The sequence below is a fragment of the Tachysurus fulvidraco genome, chromosome 22 (genome assembly GCF_022655615.1).
Source record: "Tachysurus fulvidraco isolate hzauxx_2018 chromosome 22, HZAU_PFXX_2.0, whole genome shotgun sequence".
Lineage (NCBI taxonomy): Eukaryota > Metazoa > Chordata > Actinopteri > Siluriformes > Bagridae > Tachysurus > Tachysurus fulvidraco.
Genome location: NC_062539.1, coordinates 11,536,749 through 11,557,726, shown reverse-complemented (window position 1 = coordinate 11,557,726; position 20,978 = coordinate 11,536,749). Strand labels below are relative to the sequence as shown.

Here is a 20,978-nt window from a genome sequence, read left to right as displayed (position 1 = left end):
CAGAACGCTGTTTTACGACATAGCTTTGCTTTCTGGTTGCTGTAGTGTAAAACATTTCCTATTTATTTTACTTTCTAATTACACTTGTCGGTATTTCATGCACACACATATATTAACCGATTACAAGTTATTATAAGTGAAGTTAGATGAATTTGAATGTTTTTGTGAGGTAAGTATTCCGTAGAAGAGCTCATTATTATTGTAAACAGAACTACAACACCCGCCTTTCCGCTTTGGTGCCGGAAAGTGACGTCGTAAAACAGCCAGTGGGTGGAGAAAAACAACCGCTTCCGTGTTGATCTGAGCGGATAAACAACAACACGGACTGTACGGGATATTATAATGGTTTTATAAAGTTATTACAGTAGAAAAGTATCACGAATCAAAATGTCCTCGGGACAAAGTACGAAGAAAAGGGACAAGCGGATTTTATCAGGTGTTTGTCCGGATTTTAAGTGTCAGGCGAGATTGTTTTTTCCAGCTTGTAGCTCAGTTAGCATCGAGTGCACGGAATGTGGACAACGTCACGAACACAAGGATCTGTTAAACGTGGAAGAAGTAACTGACCCTGATGTCGTGCTTCATAATTTACTGAGAAACGCTTTGCTCGACGTTTCAGGAGTCCCGAAGAAAAGCACGGAGTTGGTGAAAGTCATGGGTTTGTCTAATTATCACTGCAAGCTGCTTTCACCGATTCTCACCCGTTACGGGATGGACAAACAGACGGGAAAAGCGAAACTGCTCCGGGAGATAAACCAAGGTGAGCTGTTTGACTGCTCGCTGCTGGGTGGCAGAGCTTTCCTTATAGAACAGGAGCACATCTGTACAGTCGGCTATGGCAAGGACAGATCTGGCAGCCTCATCTACCTCCATGATACACTTGAGGAGATCAAGAAAGCCAACAACAACCAAGAATGTCTTATTCCTGTACATGTGGACGGAGACGGTCATTGCCTGGTGCATGCAGTGTCCAGGGCTTTGGTGGGTCGTGAGCTTTTTTGGCACGCCTTAAGAGAGAACCTCAAGCTCAGCTTCAAGAAAAATCTGGATCGCTATAAAGCTCTGTTTCAAGACTTTATTGACACTGCAGAATGGCAGGACATCATTAGTGAGTGCGACCCTTTGTTTGTGCCACCAGAAGGTGTCCCTCTCGGATTGAGGAACATACATATTTTTGGACTCGCCAATGTCCTACATCGTCCCATAATCCTGCTGGACTCTCTGAGTGGAATGAGGAGCTCAGGCGACTACTCGGCAACGTTTCTGCCAGGCCTGGTGCCTGAGGAGCAATGCAGAGGAAAGGATGGCTCTCTGAACAAGCCTATATGCATCGCTTGGAGCAGCTCAGCCAGGAACCATTATCTTCCTCTAGTGGGCATTAAAGGATTGCCACTACCAAAGCTGCCTGCTGCACTTATTCCAAAGGCTTGGGGAGTTCCGCAGGAGCTTATCTGTAGGTATGTTAATCTGGAACCCTGTGGAGGCTGTGTTATCGGAGGAGATCGAAGCCTGCAGGATAAATACCTCCTCCGTTTAGTTAGTGCTATGGAGGACGTTTTTATTGAGAAACATGGCATCCATCCTGCACTGGTGGCTGACGTTCATCAGTATGTTTACCGCCGAACAGGGGTGATTGGCATCCAGCCTGAAGAGGTGACAGAGGCAGCAAAAAAATTGGTGCTGGAGAATCGTCTGCACCGCTGTCTGATATGCAGTGCACTGTCTGAACTCCATGTTCCAACTGAGTGGTTAGTACCAGGTGGAAAACTTTACAACCTTGCAAAGTCTACTCATGGCACTCTCCGGGGAGACAAGAACTACACCTTCCCATTGAATAACTTGGTATGCTCCTACTGCCCTGAGAGGGATGCACTGGTTCCTGACTACAAACTCAGTTCACTATCAACGTGCACCTGGTGCCACAGAAACACTGTGCGGCATGTCCGTGGTGATGGATCTATAGTGTACCTAGATGGGGACCGTACCAACACACGCTCACAGGGTGGTAAGTGTGGTTGTGGATTTAAACATTACTGGGAAGGAAAGGAATATGACAACTTGCCAGAGGCATTCCCCATTACCCTTGAGTGGGGTGGCCGTGTAGTCCGTGAGACAGTCTATTGGTTCCAGTATGAATTAGACCTAGCATTGAATAGCAATGTCTACGACGTTGCAATGCGCCTTGTCACAAAGCACTTCCCAGGAGAGTTTGGCAGTGAGATTCTAGTGCAGAAGGTGGTGAACACAGTTTTGCACCACACAGCAAAGAAGAACCCAGAGGAGTACAATCCAGTGGCTATAGAGGGTGCTCACATGCAGGGCCAGGGGCAAGGGGGTGGACAGATAGTGGAGTTGGATACAAACCCTCCCCAAAAGATTATATTGACAGGCCAGAAGGGCCGCACCTTACATAAAGAGGAACTGGTGATGAGCCAAGCAGAGCGGAATCTGCAGCATAAGATTAGCGAGCAGGCAGCTCTGTCCCAACGGCGACGGTCACAGCGTCAGCAGATACAAGACCAGACTGCAAAGCCTCGCTCCGCCTCTCCTGCCCCCTCCTCCTCAGCTCCACCCACACCTACTAAAGGTATGACCCCTAGTGGGCAGAAGAAGATCAGAGTGACAACCAGTGATGGGCGACAGGCGACACTGCAGCTACAAGCCAATAATACCTATGCAGAACTGCAGGAAGCCATCACCCAAGCCTTCAACCTACAGCCCCACCAACAGGGTATCCGACATGGCTTTCCTCCCCGGGAACTTCCCCCACCACCCCCTGAGCATCAGGACTTGCCCGTGGCCCTGCAACACGGAGATCGCATCACTGTTGAAGTGCTTAAAGAGCGTGTCCCAGACCCAGAAATAAATACCCATACCCCGATGGAACCTTGGCTCAGCAGAACCAGCAGCCGAGAGATACAAGACAGCGTTGACCTGGAGATGTCATCACTCTGTCTCCTTGCAACACTTATGGGTAGGACATAACATTTTGAAAAGCTGTAACAGCCCTTGTTCGTATTTAAGAGTTTCCATATACATTATATGGTTACTTGGTGAAAATATCAGTTTTACAGTGGAAAAAAATCCCAAAAGTAAATAATACTTTTTCCTGTTTATATAGTAAACAGCCAGGATTGAATTTATAAGGAATTTGTGAGATCACGCTATTTGTCATATTTTTCTTGAATGTTTTCAAGAAATTGCGAGTGAATTTGTTGGAAATCTTCCGAAAAGTTGATTCATGATCATTGTTTTGGTTCATGTGCATAACAGATGTCAGAACCACCAATCCAATACTGATTCTTGGTATTAGGATTAGTAGTGGTCTGAAACACTGGGTTAGTATTTGATCAGGTTTAACATTTACTCATCCAATCCACTAATAATTCGTATTTTAATTCTGTGAACATGTGTAATGTTGCTTGATAAACACCCACGTCCTTTATCAAGATGGGTTTTGTCAAATGTACACATTAGGAGACTCATTAGACCTCAGTAGCTTATTTAATAGCTTAAATAGTTGATTATTTCACTTAAAGAAGTATTAAGTATGGACAGAATAATAAGTAAAGAAACCTGGACAACATGGATCCACAAATCAGACCAGTCATGCCATTAAGACAAAGAAATTCTGCCATATAAATAGAGGGCTTCTATTTATATTAGTTATATACTAATGGCTAATGGCTCCTAGCTTAGCTAGTGCATAATCTGTAAGTGAAAGACTTGGCATATACCTCTAGTGAGCTACTTGCTAAATACTCGGTCACCCGGTCTGCTTTTTCAACGCAGCATCAGGGTACATGGATCGGGAGAGGATAAGTATGTATCAGTGTGTAAAACGTGTGGCTAACAGTCACGCTAACAATTAAATATCGCAGGTGTTTGGAGTCCATGATCGACTGTAAATAATGTAGACTTTTTGTTTTCTTGTTACACTTTTTTTTTTGTTTCGTTTGTTTATTATCTCACTTAACTCACACCCAATTCACCATTTCTACAGATTGTCTGTTAGTCTTTTCTAAACAGAAGGCACAGAATTGTATGCTGTAGCATTATAATTTTATTGTACTGGAACTAAGGGGTCTAAACATGTTCCAGCAACACGATGTGAAAGACGAGTTTGAATAAGACATTCTTTATCAAAGCTGATGTTGAAGCGCCTTCACAAAGCCCGGACCTGAACCCTATTGGAGACCATTGGGTTGAATTGAAAAGCCAAATGTTGCTCAGTCGTTTTGATTGTGAGGATCAGGTGTCCACCTGCTTTTGGACATTTTTTGTGCATGCATATATGTGTGTACAGTCTATTTTAAAAGCATAAGATAGGCAATGCTAATTCGTTTGTCTTTGCTATACAGTCATTGGGGTTTGAGATCAAAAGATGAATATGAGATGATAGATTAGAATATCTGATACTATATGTAGATACCTTTGCGGCAGACCACTGTTTCATGAGGTGGGCAAAAGTATCGGAACACTCGCTCACTATTCAGCTGCATATAGTTTGTTTACAGTGTGTATTGCATACATTCAACCCTTTAATACAACATAAGATTGTCAACAGACCTTTGAATAAGTAAATTTAATTCATTTAAATTAAAAATATTTTTCAAAATACATATTTTTTACCACAGCTTTTTTCATTTTCACCATTTATTTACTGACTAATGTCAGTGATAGCCACCGGGCTGTAGGGTCTATGCAGGCTCATTTTAAGATGTATGACTAAGCTTGGGCCGTTTCATAACCGTTTTTGATTAATCAGACCTCTTTATTGTGGAGAAATAGTGGCAAATCCTATAATAATTTCTATTCAATGTATTCTATAAAATGTATACTATAAAACATTCATATTAACAAATCGTTAAAGCAGTGTTGTATATATTCTTCTTACAAACATGAATACAAACAGAATTTGAACACACAATTTCTCCAGCATAAGCAGACTTTTTCATACAGATTGGTAATATGTATGTCTCGTAAGACTCGAATCTCACTTTCAATATTGTTTTCATAAACATCCGTTTTCTGTTCTTTCCCTGTCTCTCAGGTGAGGATGTGTGGTCATATGCTAAGAAGTTACCTCATTTGTTTCAGCAAGGAGGAGTCTTCTATAACATTGTAAAGAAAGATATGGGTAAGTCTCCCTGTTTTTAGCTGGTGGTAGTTTGTCTGTTTTGAAATAACGTTTTGTACAATAATAGTGTAGTTTTTCATCCCTGATAGTAGACATGCACATTCTTCATCTGGTTTGAGGGTCATTTTAATGAGTAAAAACTATCAGGACATTATTAAACGTGATGTCCACCAATGATGGTGGATAACTTCTCAAGCATGGAACAGCCGTAATGGATAGACATGCAGAAGATCAACTGGTGCATAGAGACACAGGAGCTCTACTGTCCATTTCATTCAGAATACAGCTAACCCCATTCATAACCTCGGTTATCTACCCAACACAGATTCACACAGATGCCAGCAATATTAAGCAGTGTTTTTCTCTGTGTGTGTATCTGCAAATCTGGACAACTCACAAAGTGTCAGGTCAGGAAAGGTATCCTAGTACTTATGTTTTGGTCACTTGGGGAAAAAAAAGGACAAAATGACCGATTATGGTTCATTTACAGTGTCGTTTTGGTTTCATATGAAAATTACTTTTATATTTTAGCTATTTACAGAACATAAAAGACCGAATAGACTTTATAACATTAATCACAATTCAAAATGTACAAATATAAAGACTAAACAGTTAGCTTTACTAAACAAAATGATTTTTAATGTCTGTGTGTGTTCCTTCGTCTGTCTGTGTTCAACTTCAGGTCTGTTGGATGGGAAGCACTGCACTCTTCCACATTTGACTGGTAAGACATTTGTGTTTAATGCAGCAGAGGAACGTTTGGAACTATGTGTGGATGCTGCTGGACACTTCCCAGTGGGCCCTAATGTGGAGGAAATTATTCAAGAAGCTCTGTTGTGTTCTGAGGCTCCCTCTCGCAATCGTGAGGGAAGCCCTGCTCATGGCCTGAAATTGGGCAGTGGAGGGGTGGTGCGCAAGAAGGAGCAGACAGTTACTGCTTTCCAGGGCAAAGGTCATTCACTGGGCTCCACCTCACATGAGCACCATCCAATCAGGCGAGAACACAGCAATGGAGTGGACCTGAGTGGCAGTGTACAGGAGGAGGGGCTAGCACGGTCAAGGGAAGAGCTGGTGCGTGTTGCTCCGGGCATGCTCACCCTGCGGGAAGGGTGTAGAGAATTAGAATTAGAGCCCACAGCGATCGAGGCTCAACGGCGCCGTCTGCAGGAGATGGTCTCAAATATACAGGCGTCTATGGACAAACACTTACGGCAACAGACAACACCTAGCACCGCTACTAAGCAGAATGAAAAGGAAGATCTAGATGAGCAAGACGAGAGAAAGAGCCAGGGAGCAGAGTCTCCAAGCATCTCTGAGCCCATGGACCAGTCCTTATGATGTCCTTTTTCACACTCATGCACATCTACTCACCCAGTGGTCCTATTAATCAGTTATTGTATGTGAGGTGTTTAAATGCGTTCATCAATGAGTAATTGTCATAAGGGGCTTGGAGTTGAGCAAAGGTGCTGGTAAAAATGTGCTTTCTCTATATATTGTAACACGCACACTTAACACTCATGCTTTACATAGACACTCAACAACCAAGTGCAACTGACGTTCAATACACAAAGCCTTCTGTAGCAGTTTATACTCTTAAATCAGCTACAAAATACATTTACCCAGCCACAGATATAGATATAGGGTGTTTGTTAGTTTGCTGTGATCATAAAAGGACTTCTAATTGTCTAAATGTAGTTCGGATGCACTATTCAGAAGTAATGCAGTGCTGATCATAGTTTACACCTGGCTGATTGTGTTTGCACAGTGATACTATTGCTAGGGTGGTATGGTCTATAGCTCTATGGACTGTGTTCTTTTCTTCTTCAGATTAAGCCGTGTGTGATTTAAATAAAAGGTGTCAGTAGGAACCTCTTTTCTGGATACCGCTTCTCACCTAATTTTGTGACCAGGTTAGAACTGCCTTTTCTTGGTATTCAAGTCACAATGACACAAATGTTTAAAGATATAAATTAAAGGAATTTATGTTTAATTCTGGCACACAGTGCTATGTTTAACATGCTGTTGGTATATTATATTTGACATTAAAATGTTACCGTATCACAAAATATAATCCTCTGAATTAGTAACGCTAAAGATCAAAGCAGTGCTTTAGGCTTGACTTGAGATTGTTACGTGAGAGACGCTTGTACAGTATTATACATCTTTACTAAAGCAGAGGAGCACTGATTGACCGATTCTTGCCCTTAAGCTGAGTGTAAATATTTGCTGAACGGCATGAATCTGGTGTGACTACTATCGTCCACGTGGATGTTGTTGCACACTTGTCTGCTTAGATGAAGTTTAAAAAAGTTTAGTTGCATTTAATTTCTCCAGATTGAGTAAAGCTGTGCATTGTTTGAATCTACTGGGTCGGGCAGGGACATTGAATAACAAGCTGGCTGGGATGACCTGACCAAAGCTCTACTCCTTTATCATTAAGACGGGTTTTATTTGTTTTGGGTTTTTTTTTATTTTTATTTTATTGGTTTTTTGCTAGTGGTGGCCTTGTACATGTGCTGCCATTGTCCATGCATATCCACACAGCCTTAATGGTCACTAAGGTTTACTTACAACCCACAGCATACACTCCTCACAACACTTTCCTTCCTTCACCACAATCAAAATTAGTTTCATTGTCTTGTCTAATTTTATGCTTAAATGCTTTTGATTACATTTCAGCTAAAAGTAGCTCAGACGACTCTATTCATTTCTGTAAATTTATTCCCCAACTGTGTAAAATTAGTTTTTGCAGGGTTTTTTTAATGATGCAAGGCTGGTTCACTCTCTTTGAGCCCTTTTTCAAAGAGAGTGTCTTTCATGTAAATAAAACTGTGTGTGGCGCGAACCTCTCTGTATGGAAGTAAGCAGTGGCATGAGCTTACTGTAGAGTGGAGCGTAGCCATGAATGTGGACTCTATGGATTTGGACTTTTCCAGTTTGATGAACACATTAAATGAGATTCAAAATAGAAAATTGAAGAACCAGAAAAAGATATTTCTTAGCTCATTATTTTTATTTTATTGCTTGATATATTTCAACTGTATAAAGTTATCACAATGAAGTATATTTCTGTTGGACCATTAGAGGCAAAGAAGAATGTTTATAAGCACTATTCCTTAATGTTGGTAATGATAAGGCCAAAGTTCAAATTCAAAAGAGATCAGTTGTTTTTATAAGTGATCTTTCTGATAGGCTGATGGCCTGTAATATATAGTATATATATTGTACTTTATCCTGTACATAGATTTGTTTTTTCTTCTTTTGATTCGTTTCTTCTGTTTAATCTGAAGTTCCCACACAGCTGAAGAATTTGCAGTTTGCATGTGCAATAAATTTTTGGTCTAACAACAAAATAAAGTTACAGTCTCACTGCAGAAATACTATATTACTGACTACATTTCTTTTACTAGATAAATCATGGTGAACTTTGCACTCACAACTCATTAGGATTACATTTAGTTTGTCCTTTGTACATGAATATGGCAGATTTCAAATGACTGCAAGTTTAGTACAGTTTTATGGATGCTTCAAACAAACGAGTCAGATCCTCTTCAGTGTGACGTCTTGGTGAGAGTTTAGTTACACGCTCCTGCAAAGTGCGCACACACACACACACACACACACACACACACACACACACACACACACACACACAGAAATATACACATACAAATTTAGAAAAACCATACCATCTATACAATATTGTTGAGAGAACTATTCCGAAACAAAGAGCAGCCAACCTGTGGAATAGTTCCCTTCACCAAATCAGGAATGTCCTCTTTATTGTAGCCAATTTCAGACAAGCCATCTTCCACATCCAGGTCATACAGAATGTTCCTCAGAATGTCTGCCAACACCAGTCCAGCATCTTCTGTCTTCACATTCCTTACATCAGCACCTTAGGTCCACATACACATACACACACACACACACACACACATAAATATATTTATGTATGTATAAGGGTATTTATACATAAATAAGGGTCCGGTCTACACAGTACAAAAAAAAGGGTACGTCTTTTGTCCATTACCCAGTATCTCTGCTGCATCTAGGTGGCGCTCTGGGCACATGCAGGCAGTGAAGGCAAACACAGCAGGAGATGTGAGAACAACAGAGAGGCCATGAGGCTTCAGGTATCATCCACATGAAAAATCATATAAGTATACAAGTAAGCATTGCACAGATATGGTTGCTAGTTATTTTTAATGAAAATACGCATCAATGCTGGACATACAGTATCTGACAGAAGTGAGTACACCCCTCAAATTTTTGTAAATATTTTATCTTTTCATGAGTCAACAAAGAAGAAATGACACTGTGCTCCAATGTAAATTAGTGAATGTACAGCTTGTATAACTGTAAATTTGTTGTCCCCTCAAAAGCTGAAGACAAACAGACAAAGGACATAGATTACTGGAACCATGTCCTATAGTCTGATGAGGCCAAGATAAACGTATTTGGTTCATATGGTGTCAAGCATGTGTGGTGGCAACCAGGTGGGAAGTACAAAGACAAGTGTATCTTTCTTACAGTGAAGCATGGAGATGGGAGTGTCATGGTCTGGGGCTGCATGAGTGCCCTTGGCACTGGGGAGCTAGAGTTCACTGAGGGAACCATGAATGCCAACATGTACTGTGACATACAGAAGCAGAGCGTGATCCCCTCCCTTCAGAGACTGGGCCGCTGGATAGTTTATCCCAACATGATAACGACACCATTCACATCTCCAAGACAACCACTGCCATTCTAAAGAAGCTGAATGTAAAGGTGAAGGACTGGCCAAGCAGGTCTCGATACCTAAACCCTATTGGGCATCTGTGGTCATCCTCAAACGGAAGGTGGAGGAGTGCAAGGTCTATAACATCCACCAGCTCCGTGATGTCGTCATGGAGGAGTGGAAGAGGACTCCAATGGCAACCTGTGAGCTCCATGCACAAGAGGGTAAAGGCAGTGCTGGAAAATAATGGTGGCCACAAAATATTGACACTTTGGGCCCAATTTGGACATTTTCACTTAGGGGTGTACTTACTTTTGTCGCCAGTGGTTTAGTATTTTGAGGGGACAGCAAATTTACACTGTTATACAAGCTGTACTCTCACTACTGTACATTGTAGCAAAGTGTCACTTCTTCAGTGTTGTCATATGAAAAGATATAATAAAATACAAAAATGTGAGGGGTGTACTTACTTACTTATATCTTTATAATATAGTAATATGTTAAATTATTTCCCTTTTTATTCAAAGTTAAGGATTTCCATAATTCAGTAGTCTGTATACTGGCAGTTTCAAATGTTTCTTATTGCGTAGGACTTACCACTAATGGATGGTCCACGTTGTATCCTCTAGCTCTATGGGTTTTGATGTTCCCAGAAATAGGATATGACATTCCATGACTGAAATAAAGTAGCTTGTGTTGAATAGGACAAGATTAAACATTGGTGATTTTTATTTTATCTTGTTATATCAGCCAATACTTAGGATTCAAGGAATCTTTTGCAGATTAATTACATTTTCAGTAAATGATATATGAGATTTACCATAAATGAACTCCTGCATTCCCAAAGCCGATCCCAGCAAACACACTTGCCAGGTGCATGCTGGAGCGTGCCTCTACATCATCTGGATTACGCACCGCCCTGACACGCACAATGATAGTTTTGCTCAAACATTTTATTTACCTGAACAACACAGCTCAGATTGTGCATAATACTGGCCAGATTTACTGCTAATCTAGAAATCGTATCAACTCAGAGAGGGGAAAAGACAGATAGATAAGTCTATGACTGTTGATCTATTGACCAACTGAGCTGGCTGAACTGTCATTCAACAACATTAAAAATATCAACAAATGTATAAAATGTATCTTAATAAATACAAATTGCTGTGGTATAAGTGGGAAAAAGCATTTTGAGATGTTAATGGAAAGTAATAAACTCCACTGTTCCCTCAGCTTTGGCATCAGGCTTCACCATTAACTCTACCATTAATTCTTTTTTTCATAACATTATGCCCTTCTATAACAACAGCTAAGAGATAAACAACATCAACTCCCAGAAAAAATGGAGTCCCCCTAAACTACTGTCAATGTTAGATGCATTTCATCTGAATAACAGGGTTGAAGTGTTAATGCACTTTGTTATATAAATGTCATCCATGCCATGCTATGTCTCTTTATTTCTTATCTAGTACTGTAAACTTTGATGTACCTTTTTAAGTACTTGGCTACTATACAGAGTGCGTGTCTTGCCCAGACATCGCTGATTGGGTTGCTGCCCTGATAAGCGGGACGGTTGATGGGGTTGGTGGGACATGGACTCCTCATGTTATATGGCAAAGCAGTGTAGGATTCCAAAGCATGGCTATGGGAGGGAGGGAGGGAGGGAGGGAGGGGGAGAGAGAGAGAGAGAGAGAGAGAGAGAGAGAGAGAGAGAGAGAGAGCATGAGAAGTAGAGAGAGAGAGAGAGAGAGAGAGAGAGAGAGAGCGCAAGGGTTGAAATGAGAAAAATTGCAAAGTAAGAATTCCAGTATTTTAGTAACCGTACACAAAAGTGTGCACTGAACCATACCAAAGTACATCAAAGCCACTGTTAGCAGCCACTCTGTCCGGCATGTGCAGTGTGTGTAGTGGATCCACCATCGCTAAAGTAGGCTTCAGTGATCGACATGCTATGCCTGTGAAACAAAATGCAGGAAACAAAGTCACAATTTACAGGAAACTATCTAAATCGAATTGGAAATCTAATGATAAATTTAAAAAATACTTTAAATGGTTTTAAAAACTGACCCCATATACTGATTACATGTACAAGATACTTAAAAACTGACAAAGTTATTTTCATTCAAAACTATTTTCACACCTGTTTTGGCCTTAAGTTCTTCAAAATCAAATACTGCTACTCCTGTGGTCTCGCTCCCTGTACCTGCTGTAGTGGGAACTGTAAATACACACATACATGCAATACATTTTATTACATAGAAAAAACCTATAGGTCTTTTTATGGTACACTCTACATCTTCTAAAAGGAGCTTGCACGGTTTGATATGGTATGATATAATGGCCAATAGATTATACAATATATAGATAGATTTTTTGATACATTTGCATACATAAACATTTGCTGAATATTTGGCTTAGGTTTTTTATTTTTAATTGAATAAGACATTAAAGCATCAGTATTAAAAATGTATATTAACTGAAAGCATTATTTAGGAATAGAGTTACAATTTTATCTATTGCCATTGGATTCATTTTCTAATTAGAGCAAGATTTGTTCGGTCTTAATAACTACGATGTTTACCCTGAATTTATTTGACATTTATAATCTGAAATCGTAACTCAAATGAGATTCATAATTTCAGTTTCCAACACATTGATGTGACTATAAGGTTGCAGATTCTCTATTTTATCTATCTATCACTAAGAAGTGACCTTTAACAAGGTGAAATTAGACTAAAACACTGAATAAATATAGTCGGATTGTCAGAAAAAATGTTCAGTAGTATGTCAAGCATACATTCATGTCGAGCATTAAAAGCATAAACCTGATATTACAAATAGGTATCAGTATTCCTTAAATGAGCTCACACACAAATACCTGCAATAAGAGGCTTCAGTGATCGTGTTATTGGTTTTCCTTTGCCAACTGGTGCATTGACGAAATCCAGAAAGTCAGCCTCCGGGTGACATGCATAAAGATTGGCAGCTTTACAGGTGTCAATCACAGAGCCACCACCCACAGCTACATACGCATCAAAATTTCTTTTCTTCACAAACTCAATTGCTGCTTTAAAACTACAAACAGGAGGGAAAACGATATTGTCTTACAAACTAAGGAGAATGTAGACTCCTAATATAGAGATTTCTATTACACCAATAATATTATATAATGCTCTGTTATTAAAACATATTATAGGAAATCAGACATTCACAGTTCTGTGTTCGCTGAGTAAACACTTTATGTTTTTCGTACATACATACAAACACACATATATACTTCACCTAGAATCCGTAGGTTCCACCCTCACATTGTCATAGCATTCGTACTTCACGCCATGTCTGGCTAGAGAGTCCAGCACTGCTGTTACTGGAGGCAAACTGAACAAGTTCCTGTCTGTCATCAAACAAACATTTTGTGCACCCAAATTCTGCAAGTCCTAAAGATTTTTAAAAAAAATACTAATTATATACACATTTACATTCAGTTTAAAAAGAGTAACTGGTTCCAAATTTATGACCAATAACTACAAGAGCTGACTTAGACATTCAAAATATTTTTTTTGCTACCAAAATGAATACAGTCCCATCCACTTGGTTTCCGATGGCTCACAAGTCCAAGGCTTGTTGAATTCACAAGTCAAATTTCACTTAGATAAAGCTGGTGTAAAACGGTTATCAGCAGAAAATATGTATTTCAAATCCCACATGCTTTCCCCTTCAATGGTGTTTGGTCTGACTCCTGCTTTTTTACAGTAACTGATGAATAAACAGAAGATGTACAGCTGAAAACATGAAGAATGAGAATTGTGTCAGTATATATAAAGACACACTTAAGCCAAATACTTATACTTAACTACATTACATATTACATTTACGGTATTTAGCGGACACCCTTATCCAGAGTGACTTACAACTGAGCAACTGAGGGTGAAGGGCCTTGCTCAGGGGCCCAGCAGTGGCAGCTTGGTGGACCTGAGGTTCGAACCCATGACCTTCCGATCAGTAGCCCAACACCTTAGCCACTCTGCTATAGGGTTTGTGTCTGAGTCCAAGGGAACTTTTGTATCGAAAGAGAATGATTAGCTGTATTATAAAAATACCAAACACAATCCTTGATGTAAATGTTGCCCAGCTGTAACTGTGTTTCTGAGGTTTCTGAAGTGCAAATAAATCTATTATCAGTGACACAATAGCTTTTTAAATGAAGGAGTTGGGGGTTTAGACTTCCATGAATATATTATGAAATACCTTATCAAAAATGGCTAGTTTACATGCACTGGAGTTTATAATTGTTGTTATTTCATACCATACCTTAGAATTCAGCACATGATATGTGCTTTCTAGTTGTTTATTTTATGTCTTGGTTCTTGAGGAGAATATTTTTAAGAAACATTATTATTCTATACCAGCCCTGGTCCAGATGGCAATTTTTTTATTATCCAGCCCGGTAGAGATCTATTATATTAGTAGAAAAATGTAAAAACTGAAGTAATGCATGTTACACAAAACTGCAGAATTATTAGCACCATTTATAGAAATGAGCCAAAGTCAAAATAAAATATATTGTATAAAATAAAAAAGTGATATATTGTGTATATAATCATGGCATAAAAAGGGTTTTTTGGTCATAGTTTCTTAAATATGTTTAAATACTACTAAGTAATAGTTTGCAAAGTCACTCTAGAGATTTTATATTTACATTTTATCATTCAGAAAGTCACATGCCATCTCTACAACCGCTATTTAGTACCAATAAATGAATCCCAATAGCTGAATACCACAAATGCTCTTATTTTTATAAAATAAATCTACAGTATTACCATGCCAATTTCTCTGGTCACACCCTTTCCATATCTCACATTTGAGCACGCCATCTGAAAAACAGATAAAGAAATTATTCAAATCTCCACAATCCATTAGAACACACTGGAGGTTAAGTGTTATAAAGTGCAATGAAATGAAACATGTACAAACATTTGCTACAATTAATTGGTTAAATGGAGAAGCACCATTAGTGATAAGGTGTAGGACTGATACCAACCTCAAAAGCATAGTCAGTTTTTCTCCCATTGACCTGACCAGCATCTGGACACAAAGAAAGTTGTCGGTTCAACTCATCCAAAAATTGTACAACCAAAATATTCTTCTGTGACAAGTATTACTGATTGTATTTACTTTTGTGTTCATTTCGTAGGTGAAACATACCTGACTGACAGATGTGGACAGGATGTGTGGAGTGAGCAGGACATCTGCACCTGTTAATAAGCATCCCATGGGATTTTAACAAAGGATCCACTGTCAGACAAAATGCTCTGACCTCTAAATAAAGTTATGTGTAACTGTATTGAAATAGAAATGCACACACGACACATTTAATAATTCGATTCATAAATAACGTAAATATCAATAAAATCTTAACTTGTACCTTAAAATTCACTTTCATCCACAAGCTGCATTAATAAATGACTTTTGATTAAGTATGAATTATTATTAAATATGCTTCTATATGCATTCTCTTTAATATACAGGTCTGAATTCCAGTTTATCGTGCACATAATTGTAAATAAAGGGGTTTGTGCAAAGTGGGAGCTGTTACACACTATATGTTTGGTGATATTAGTCACAGCTTATAAAATCAGTGTAATCTTTAAACAGATCCAGAGTTGAGAAAACGTGCAGGTTTAAAGTTATGCAGCATTCAGTTATATCATTATATATGTATGATTGTTATATGCGCATTATTTATTTTATTATGTGCTTCATTGTTGGATTTGTGGATATTGTTTGACTTACGCCTGAGCGGCCAACTGCCTCAGTAAGTGTGTCACCCTGTCGCGACTGACCATGACTGTGTCCTGACCCTGTTATTGTCCTGATCTGTGTCCTGACCCTGTTATTGTCCTGATCTGTGTCCTGACCCTGTTATTGTCCTGATCTGTGTCCTGACCCTGTTATTGTCCTGATCTGTGTCCTGACCCTGGTCTTGCGTTCCGCGTCCGATTTGCACATTATATGCTTTACGACACTACACGATCTGCAACGCGCATGTGCGTCATTTTACGGCATGTATGACAAATCAGTGCGCAACACACACTCACACACACATATACTATACATCTATGTTTATAGCACCTGTGTGACTTGACACACACTGACAGACAGACACTCTCTCTCTCTCTCTCTCACACACACACACACACATACTCTCACTCTCTGTCTCTCTCTCTCTCTCACACACACACACACACACACACACTCTGTCTCTCTCTCTCTCTCTCTCTCTCTCTCTCTCTCTCACACACACACACACACACACTCTGTCTCTCTCTGTTTCACACACACACTCTCACTCTCTCTCTCTCTCACACACACACACTCTCTCTCTCTCTCTCTCACACACACACACACACACACACACACACACACACACACACACACACACACAGACTCTCTCTATCACACACACACATATACAAATATGTTTATAGCACCTGTGTGACTTGAAACACACACACACACACACACACACACACACACACACACACACACATCTGTTTATAGCACCTGTGTGACCACACACACACACACACACACACACACATCTGTTTATAGCACCTGTGTGACTTCACACACATACACACTTATGTTTATAGCACCTGTGTGACCTGTTTGCTCATTCGTCTATGTTTATGGAAATGAGCTTAATTGGTCGTTTGTTATTCGTTGTAATTCTATACGTTGTAAATTTTATTAACATTCACAGGTTTCTTCCTCACATCTCATCATCTGCTTACTCATTAGGGTTATATGTTAGAGATAAATATCATTTAAATGTAATACTTATGTAAAACTGCTTTGAGACATTGTCAATGTCAAAAGCTTTCAAAATTAATTTGATTTTAACTGCAAGCGCTATTAAAGTTGTAACCATAGACGTATTACATAAGACTATTGAATTGTTTTATCCACGTGGCTTGAAATAAAGGTTTTGAATTCGTCGCATGACGTTTTTGCGCATGCGCGGCGAGTCAGCATGTGCGTGGTACAGACCGGGCAGCATATAATCACTACCTTCTCTGCATCATTCACACATCAGAATCAGAATCAGAATCTTTGTGATCAAGTTTGCATGAGAAATACAATGAATGTGTTTTAGTGTCATACGCTTCAGTACACAGAGAATAAAAATAAGAAATAAACACACATGTAAATACAAATAGGCAAATAAATCGAATAATAAAAAAAATGTATATACAGTTGTGCTATAGATGATAGAATGGAATAGAATAGAATGAGATGCAGGGATGTACTAGGATGGAGGTGGTAACAAATATAAATGTCAGGTTATTGCACTTTGTTATTGCATAATTAGGGAACATTTAACTGTTAATGAGGTGGATTGTCTGTGGGAAGAAACTGTTCTTGTGCCCGGTTGTGCTGGTATTTGGGGCTCTGTAGCAGCAGCCAGATGATAAGAGTTCAAAAAGCAGATGACTTGGATCCGAGGGATTCAGAGTGATTTTCTGTGCCCTTTTCCTCACTCTGGATATATACAGTTGAAGGGAGGGGAATAATCCTTTCAGCAGTCCAAACCGTTCTCTAGTCTTCTGATGTCTGGTTTTGTAGCTGTGTCTAAACAGACAGTTATAGATGTGCACAGAACAGACTCGATGACAGCTGAGTAGAACTATTTCAGCAGCTCCTGTGGCAGGTTAAACTTCCTAATCTGGTTAAGGAAGTACATCCTTTGTTGGGCCTTTTTTACAGTGGTGTTGATGTGAGTGTCCCACTTCAGGTCATGGGAGATGGTAAAGCCCAGGAACTTGAATGCCTTCACTGCAGCCACAGTGCTGTCCATGATGGTGAGTGGGAGGAGTGCAGGGTGGTTTCTCCTGAAGTCCATCATCTCCACTGTTTTGGGTATATTGAGCTCCAAGTTGTGAGTGCACCAGACAAACAGCTCTTTAACCTCCTGTCTGTAGTCAGACTTGTCTCTGTCCTTGATGAGGCCGATGATTGTAGTGTCATCCAGAATCTTCAGGAGCTTGACAGAGGGGTCATTAATGACGTGACATACAGATAAGTATGGTGACCCATACTCAGAATTTACATTTACATTTACAGCATTTGGCAGATGCCCTTATCTAGAGCGACGTACTGTACATAAGTGCATAAATCTCTAACATTGAATATATTAATGCTGGCTCACTAGGTTACATACTTAAGATACCATGAGTTTAAAACATTTGTTCAAAGTTGCAATTAAAAAGTGTCAAAGGTTGTGTTTTTTTTTTTTTAATGCAAAGATAAGGAAAGAAGTGCTAGTTGAAGTGTTTCCTGAATAAGTAAGTTTTCAGCCGCTGCTTGAAAATATCCAGTGACCCAGCTGTTCGGACCTCTAGGGGAAGTTTATTCCACCACCTTGGTGACAGAACAGAGAAGAGTCTTGTAGTATACTTGCATCCTACCCTGAGAGATGGTGGTATGCGAGAACTTTGGCAGATTGAAAACAAGCCGGGCAGCTGCATTTTAGATCATTTGCAGAGGACGGATTGCGTTCATAGGTAGACCTGCCAGCAGTGCCTTGCAGTAGTCCAGTCTAGAAATGACAAGAGACTGAACAAGTACCTGAGCAGCCTGTGTGGACAAAAATGGCCGAATCCTTCTAATGTTCTAGAGAAGAAACCAACATGAGCGTATCACATTAGCAACATGAGAGGAAAAGGACAGTTGATTGTCCATGGTTACCCCAAGGTTGCGAGCTGTGGCTGAAGGGGAGATCAGATCGTTGTGCAAGGATATAGCAAGATCGTGACCTGGGGATGAATCACCTGGGATGAACAGCAGTTCAGTTTTGCTAGGATTGAGCTTTAACTGATGAGCAATCATCCATGATGAAATTTCTGCCAGACATGCTGATATCCGGTCAGAAGCTGTGGCATCTGAGGGTGGGAAAGAGAAGATAAGTTGTGTATCATCAGCATAGCAGTGGTAAGAGAAACCCTGTGAGGAAATAACTTCACCAAGAGAGTGAGTATACAGGGAGAAAAGAAGAGGACCAAGTACTGAGCACTGTGGGACACCAGTGGAGAGTCTGCGTGGAGCAGATGTCACTCCCTTCCATGTTACCTGATATGAGCGTCCTTCCAGGTAGGAAGCAAACCATTCCCTAGCTGATCCGCAAATCCCAATACTCTTGAGGGTGGATAAGAGAGTCTTGTGGTTGACCGTATCAAACGCTGCTGAAAGGTCAAGGAGGATAAGGACGGATGACAGTTTGGCTGATCTAGCAGCATGTACTGTCTCAGAGACATCCAAAAGGGCTGTCTCTATGGAATGAGCTGCTTTAAAGTCAGACTGGTTGGGATCTTGGAGGTTGTTCTGTGAGAGATAGACAGACAGTTGATTATAGACAGTGCGTTCAAGAATTTTTTGAAAGAAATGAGAGAAGTGATACCGGTCTGTAGTTACTGATGTCTGATGGATCCAGATCAGGTTTCTTTAGGATGGGAATAACCCTTGCTCTCTTGAAAGTAGTTGGTACCTGACCAGATGCTATGGTTTTATTGACGATAGTGGAAATGAAGGGCAGAAGGTCTTGCGAGATGGTCTGGAGCATAGTGGAAGGGAGTGGATCCAATGGGCAGGTGGTAGGATTGCAGGACTGGATGAGTTGTAAAATCTCTTCTGCTGCCACAGTTGAGAAATGTGACAACGAATTTGTTCTCTGCATTTAACTTATCCAAAGTGCACACACACACAGCAGTGAACACACACACACACACACACACACACACACACACACACACACACACACACACACACACACACACACACACACACACCGTGAACACACACCCAAAAATTTATGGCTTTGGTGCCTTGCTCAAGGGCACTTCAGTCATGGCCGGCCCGTGCAGTCATTGGTGAACAGGGAGAAAAGCAGTGGGGAGAGAACACAACCTTGAGGGGCACCAGTGTTGGCTGAGCAGCTGTTTGACATGAATTTCTCCAGTTTCACTAGCTGCTGCCTATCTGTCAAAAAGCTGGTGATCCACTGACAGATAGAGCTAGAAACAGAGCGCTGGGTTAGTTTGGTCTGCAGCAATGTTGGAATGATGGTGTTAAAGGACGAACTGAAGTCTACAAACAGGATATTCACTTAAGTCCCTGATTTATCCAGGTGTTGCAGGATGTAATGCAGTCCCAAGTTTACAATATCTTCCACAGACCTGTTTGCTTGATAAGCAAACTGCAGGGGATCCAGAAAGGGTCCAGTAAAGTCTTTCAGATAAGCCAGAACCAGTTTAAGACTTTATGACAACAGACTACAGACACTACAGGTCTGTGGTCATGACTACAGACAGGTCTGTAGTCATTATGTCCTGTTATCTTGGGTTTTTTGGGACGGGGATGATAGTTAATGTTGAATGATCTGGAGCGCAGGAGGGTTACAGGAGGTGTTGCAGGTTGTGTAAAGAGATGGTCAGAACGCGTGTGGGGGGTTTCGAAACTACAATAAGACTCATTCAGATCTTAAGCAAGTTGATTCACCACAGTTCTGGGGGATGGTGCCTTGTAGTTGGTGATAGCTTTCAGACCTTTCCAGAGTGAAGGTCGGTCATTAGAAGTGAACCTTTTGGCGTAGCTCTTCTTAGCCACTCTAATCTTCTTATTCAGCGTTTTCCTGGCCTGATTGTACAAGGCTGTGTCTCCAGTTCTGTAGGTATCCATTTTGGCTTGACAAAGGTGTCTGAGTTTTGCTGTAAACCATGCCTTATCATTGTTGAATGTTAGATGACTTCTGGCAGGTCTTTTGAGGAGATACAGATTACTAAAGAGGCGTACATGTTCATCCGCATGTCGAATTTAGTGTGCTATTTCTCACTTCACACAACTCTCTCTCCCTCACCCAGCTCTTAATAGATTCTTAGGTAAAATAATACCCCTTAAAACCATTTCTGATATACAAACAGGTACTAATGAAGATCACCATACTTAACTTATATATGGATTGGCTATTATTACCAAGATAAATTGTTTTTGTGTAGAATCAAAAATCATGCTTCTTTTAAAACTTCATATCAAACATATAGTGCCTTCTTCATTGTGGAACGA

At 40.2% G+C, this 20,978-nt stretch overlaps 2 protein-coding genes across 4 annotated transcripts; one reads left to right on the top strand and one right to left on the bottom strand.

Moving 5' to 3' along the window:
* The first annotated feature begins 258 nt into the window (after positions 1 to 258).
* On the top strand, positions 259 to 8,525 carry vcpip1 (valosin containing protein (p97)/p47 complex interacting protein 1). Of its 2 annotated transcripts, none has more exons than XM_047806336.1 (3): positions 259 to 2,974; positions 5,054 to 5,140; positions 5,466 to 5,815. In XM_047806336.1, the coding sequence occupies exons 1-3, from the start codon at positions 388 to 390 to the stop codon at positions 5,489 to 5,491; spliced, it is 2,700 nt and encodes an 899-aa protein (XP_047662292.1). In that variant the 5' UTR covers positions 259 to 387; the 3' UTR covers positions 5,492 to 5,815. The 2 variants fall into 2 exon arrangements, with proteins under 2 accessions (XP_047662292.1, XP_026993689.1); XM_027137888.2 differs by lacking the exon at positions 5,466 to 5,815 and adding an exon at positions 5,823 to 8,525 and having other exon boundaries at positions 262 to 2,974.
* On the bottom strand, positions 8,406 to 15,907 carry adhfe1 (alcohol dehydrogenase iron containing 1). Of its 2 annotated transcripts, none has more exons than XM_047806337.1 (14): positions 15,654 to 15,907; positions 15,066 to 15,199; positions 14,902 to 14,945; positions 14,681 to 14,734; positions 13,143 to 13,297; positions 12,739 to 12,935; positions 12,001 to 12,078; positions 11,710 to 11,815; positions 11,350 to 11,502; positions 10,681 to 10,779; positions 10,458 to 10,536; positions 9,174 to 9,270; positions 8,881 to 9,038; positions 8,406 to 8,729 (listed from the first exon to the last, which is right to left on the bottom strand). In XM_047806337.1, the coding sequence occupies exons 2-14, from the start codon at positions 15,127 to 15,129 to the stop codon at positions 8,646 to 8,648; spliced, it is 1,368 nt and encodes a 455-aa protein (XP_047662293.1). In that variant the 5' UTR covers positions 15,130 to 15,199; positions 15,654 to 15,907; the 3' UTR covers positions 8,406 to 8,645. The 2 variants fall into 2 exon arrangements, with proteins under 2 accessions (XP_047662293.1, XP_026993691.1); XM_027137890.2 differs by having other exon boundaries at positions 15,066 to 15,115; positions 15,654 to 15,906.
* Positions 15,908 to 20,978: the final 5,071 nt, after the last annotated feature.

Coding starts and splice junctions, on each gene's coding strand:
- vcpip1 (XM_027137888.2), top strand. CDS start 388: ATGTCCTCGGGACAAAGTACGAAGAAAAGGGACAAGCGGATTTTATCA. Junction 2,975..5,053: donor TCTCCTTGCAACACTTATGG/GTAGGACATAAC, acceptor CCTGTCTCTCAG/GTGAGGATGTGTGGTCATAT. Junction 5,141..5,822: donor CATTGTAAAGAAAGATATGG/GTAAGTCTCCCT, acceptor GTTCAACTTCAG/GTCTGTTGGATGGGAAGCAC.
- adhfe1 (XM_027137890.2), bottom strand. CDS start 15,706: ATGGTCAGTCGCGACAGGGTGACACACTTACTGAGGCAGTTGGCCGCT. Junction 11,816..12,000: donor AGAACTTAAGGCCAAAACAG/GTGTGAAAATAG, acceptor TTTGTTTCACAG/GCATAGCATGTCGATCACTG. Junction 10,537..10,680: donor AATGCAGGAGTTCATTTATG/GTAAATCTCATA, acceptor ACTTTATTTCAG/TCATGGAATGTCATATCCTA.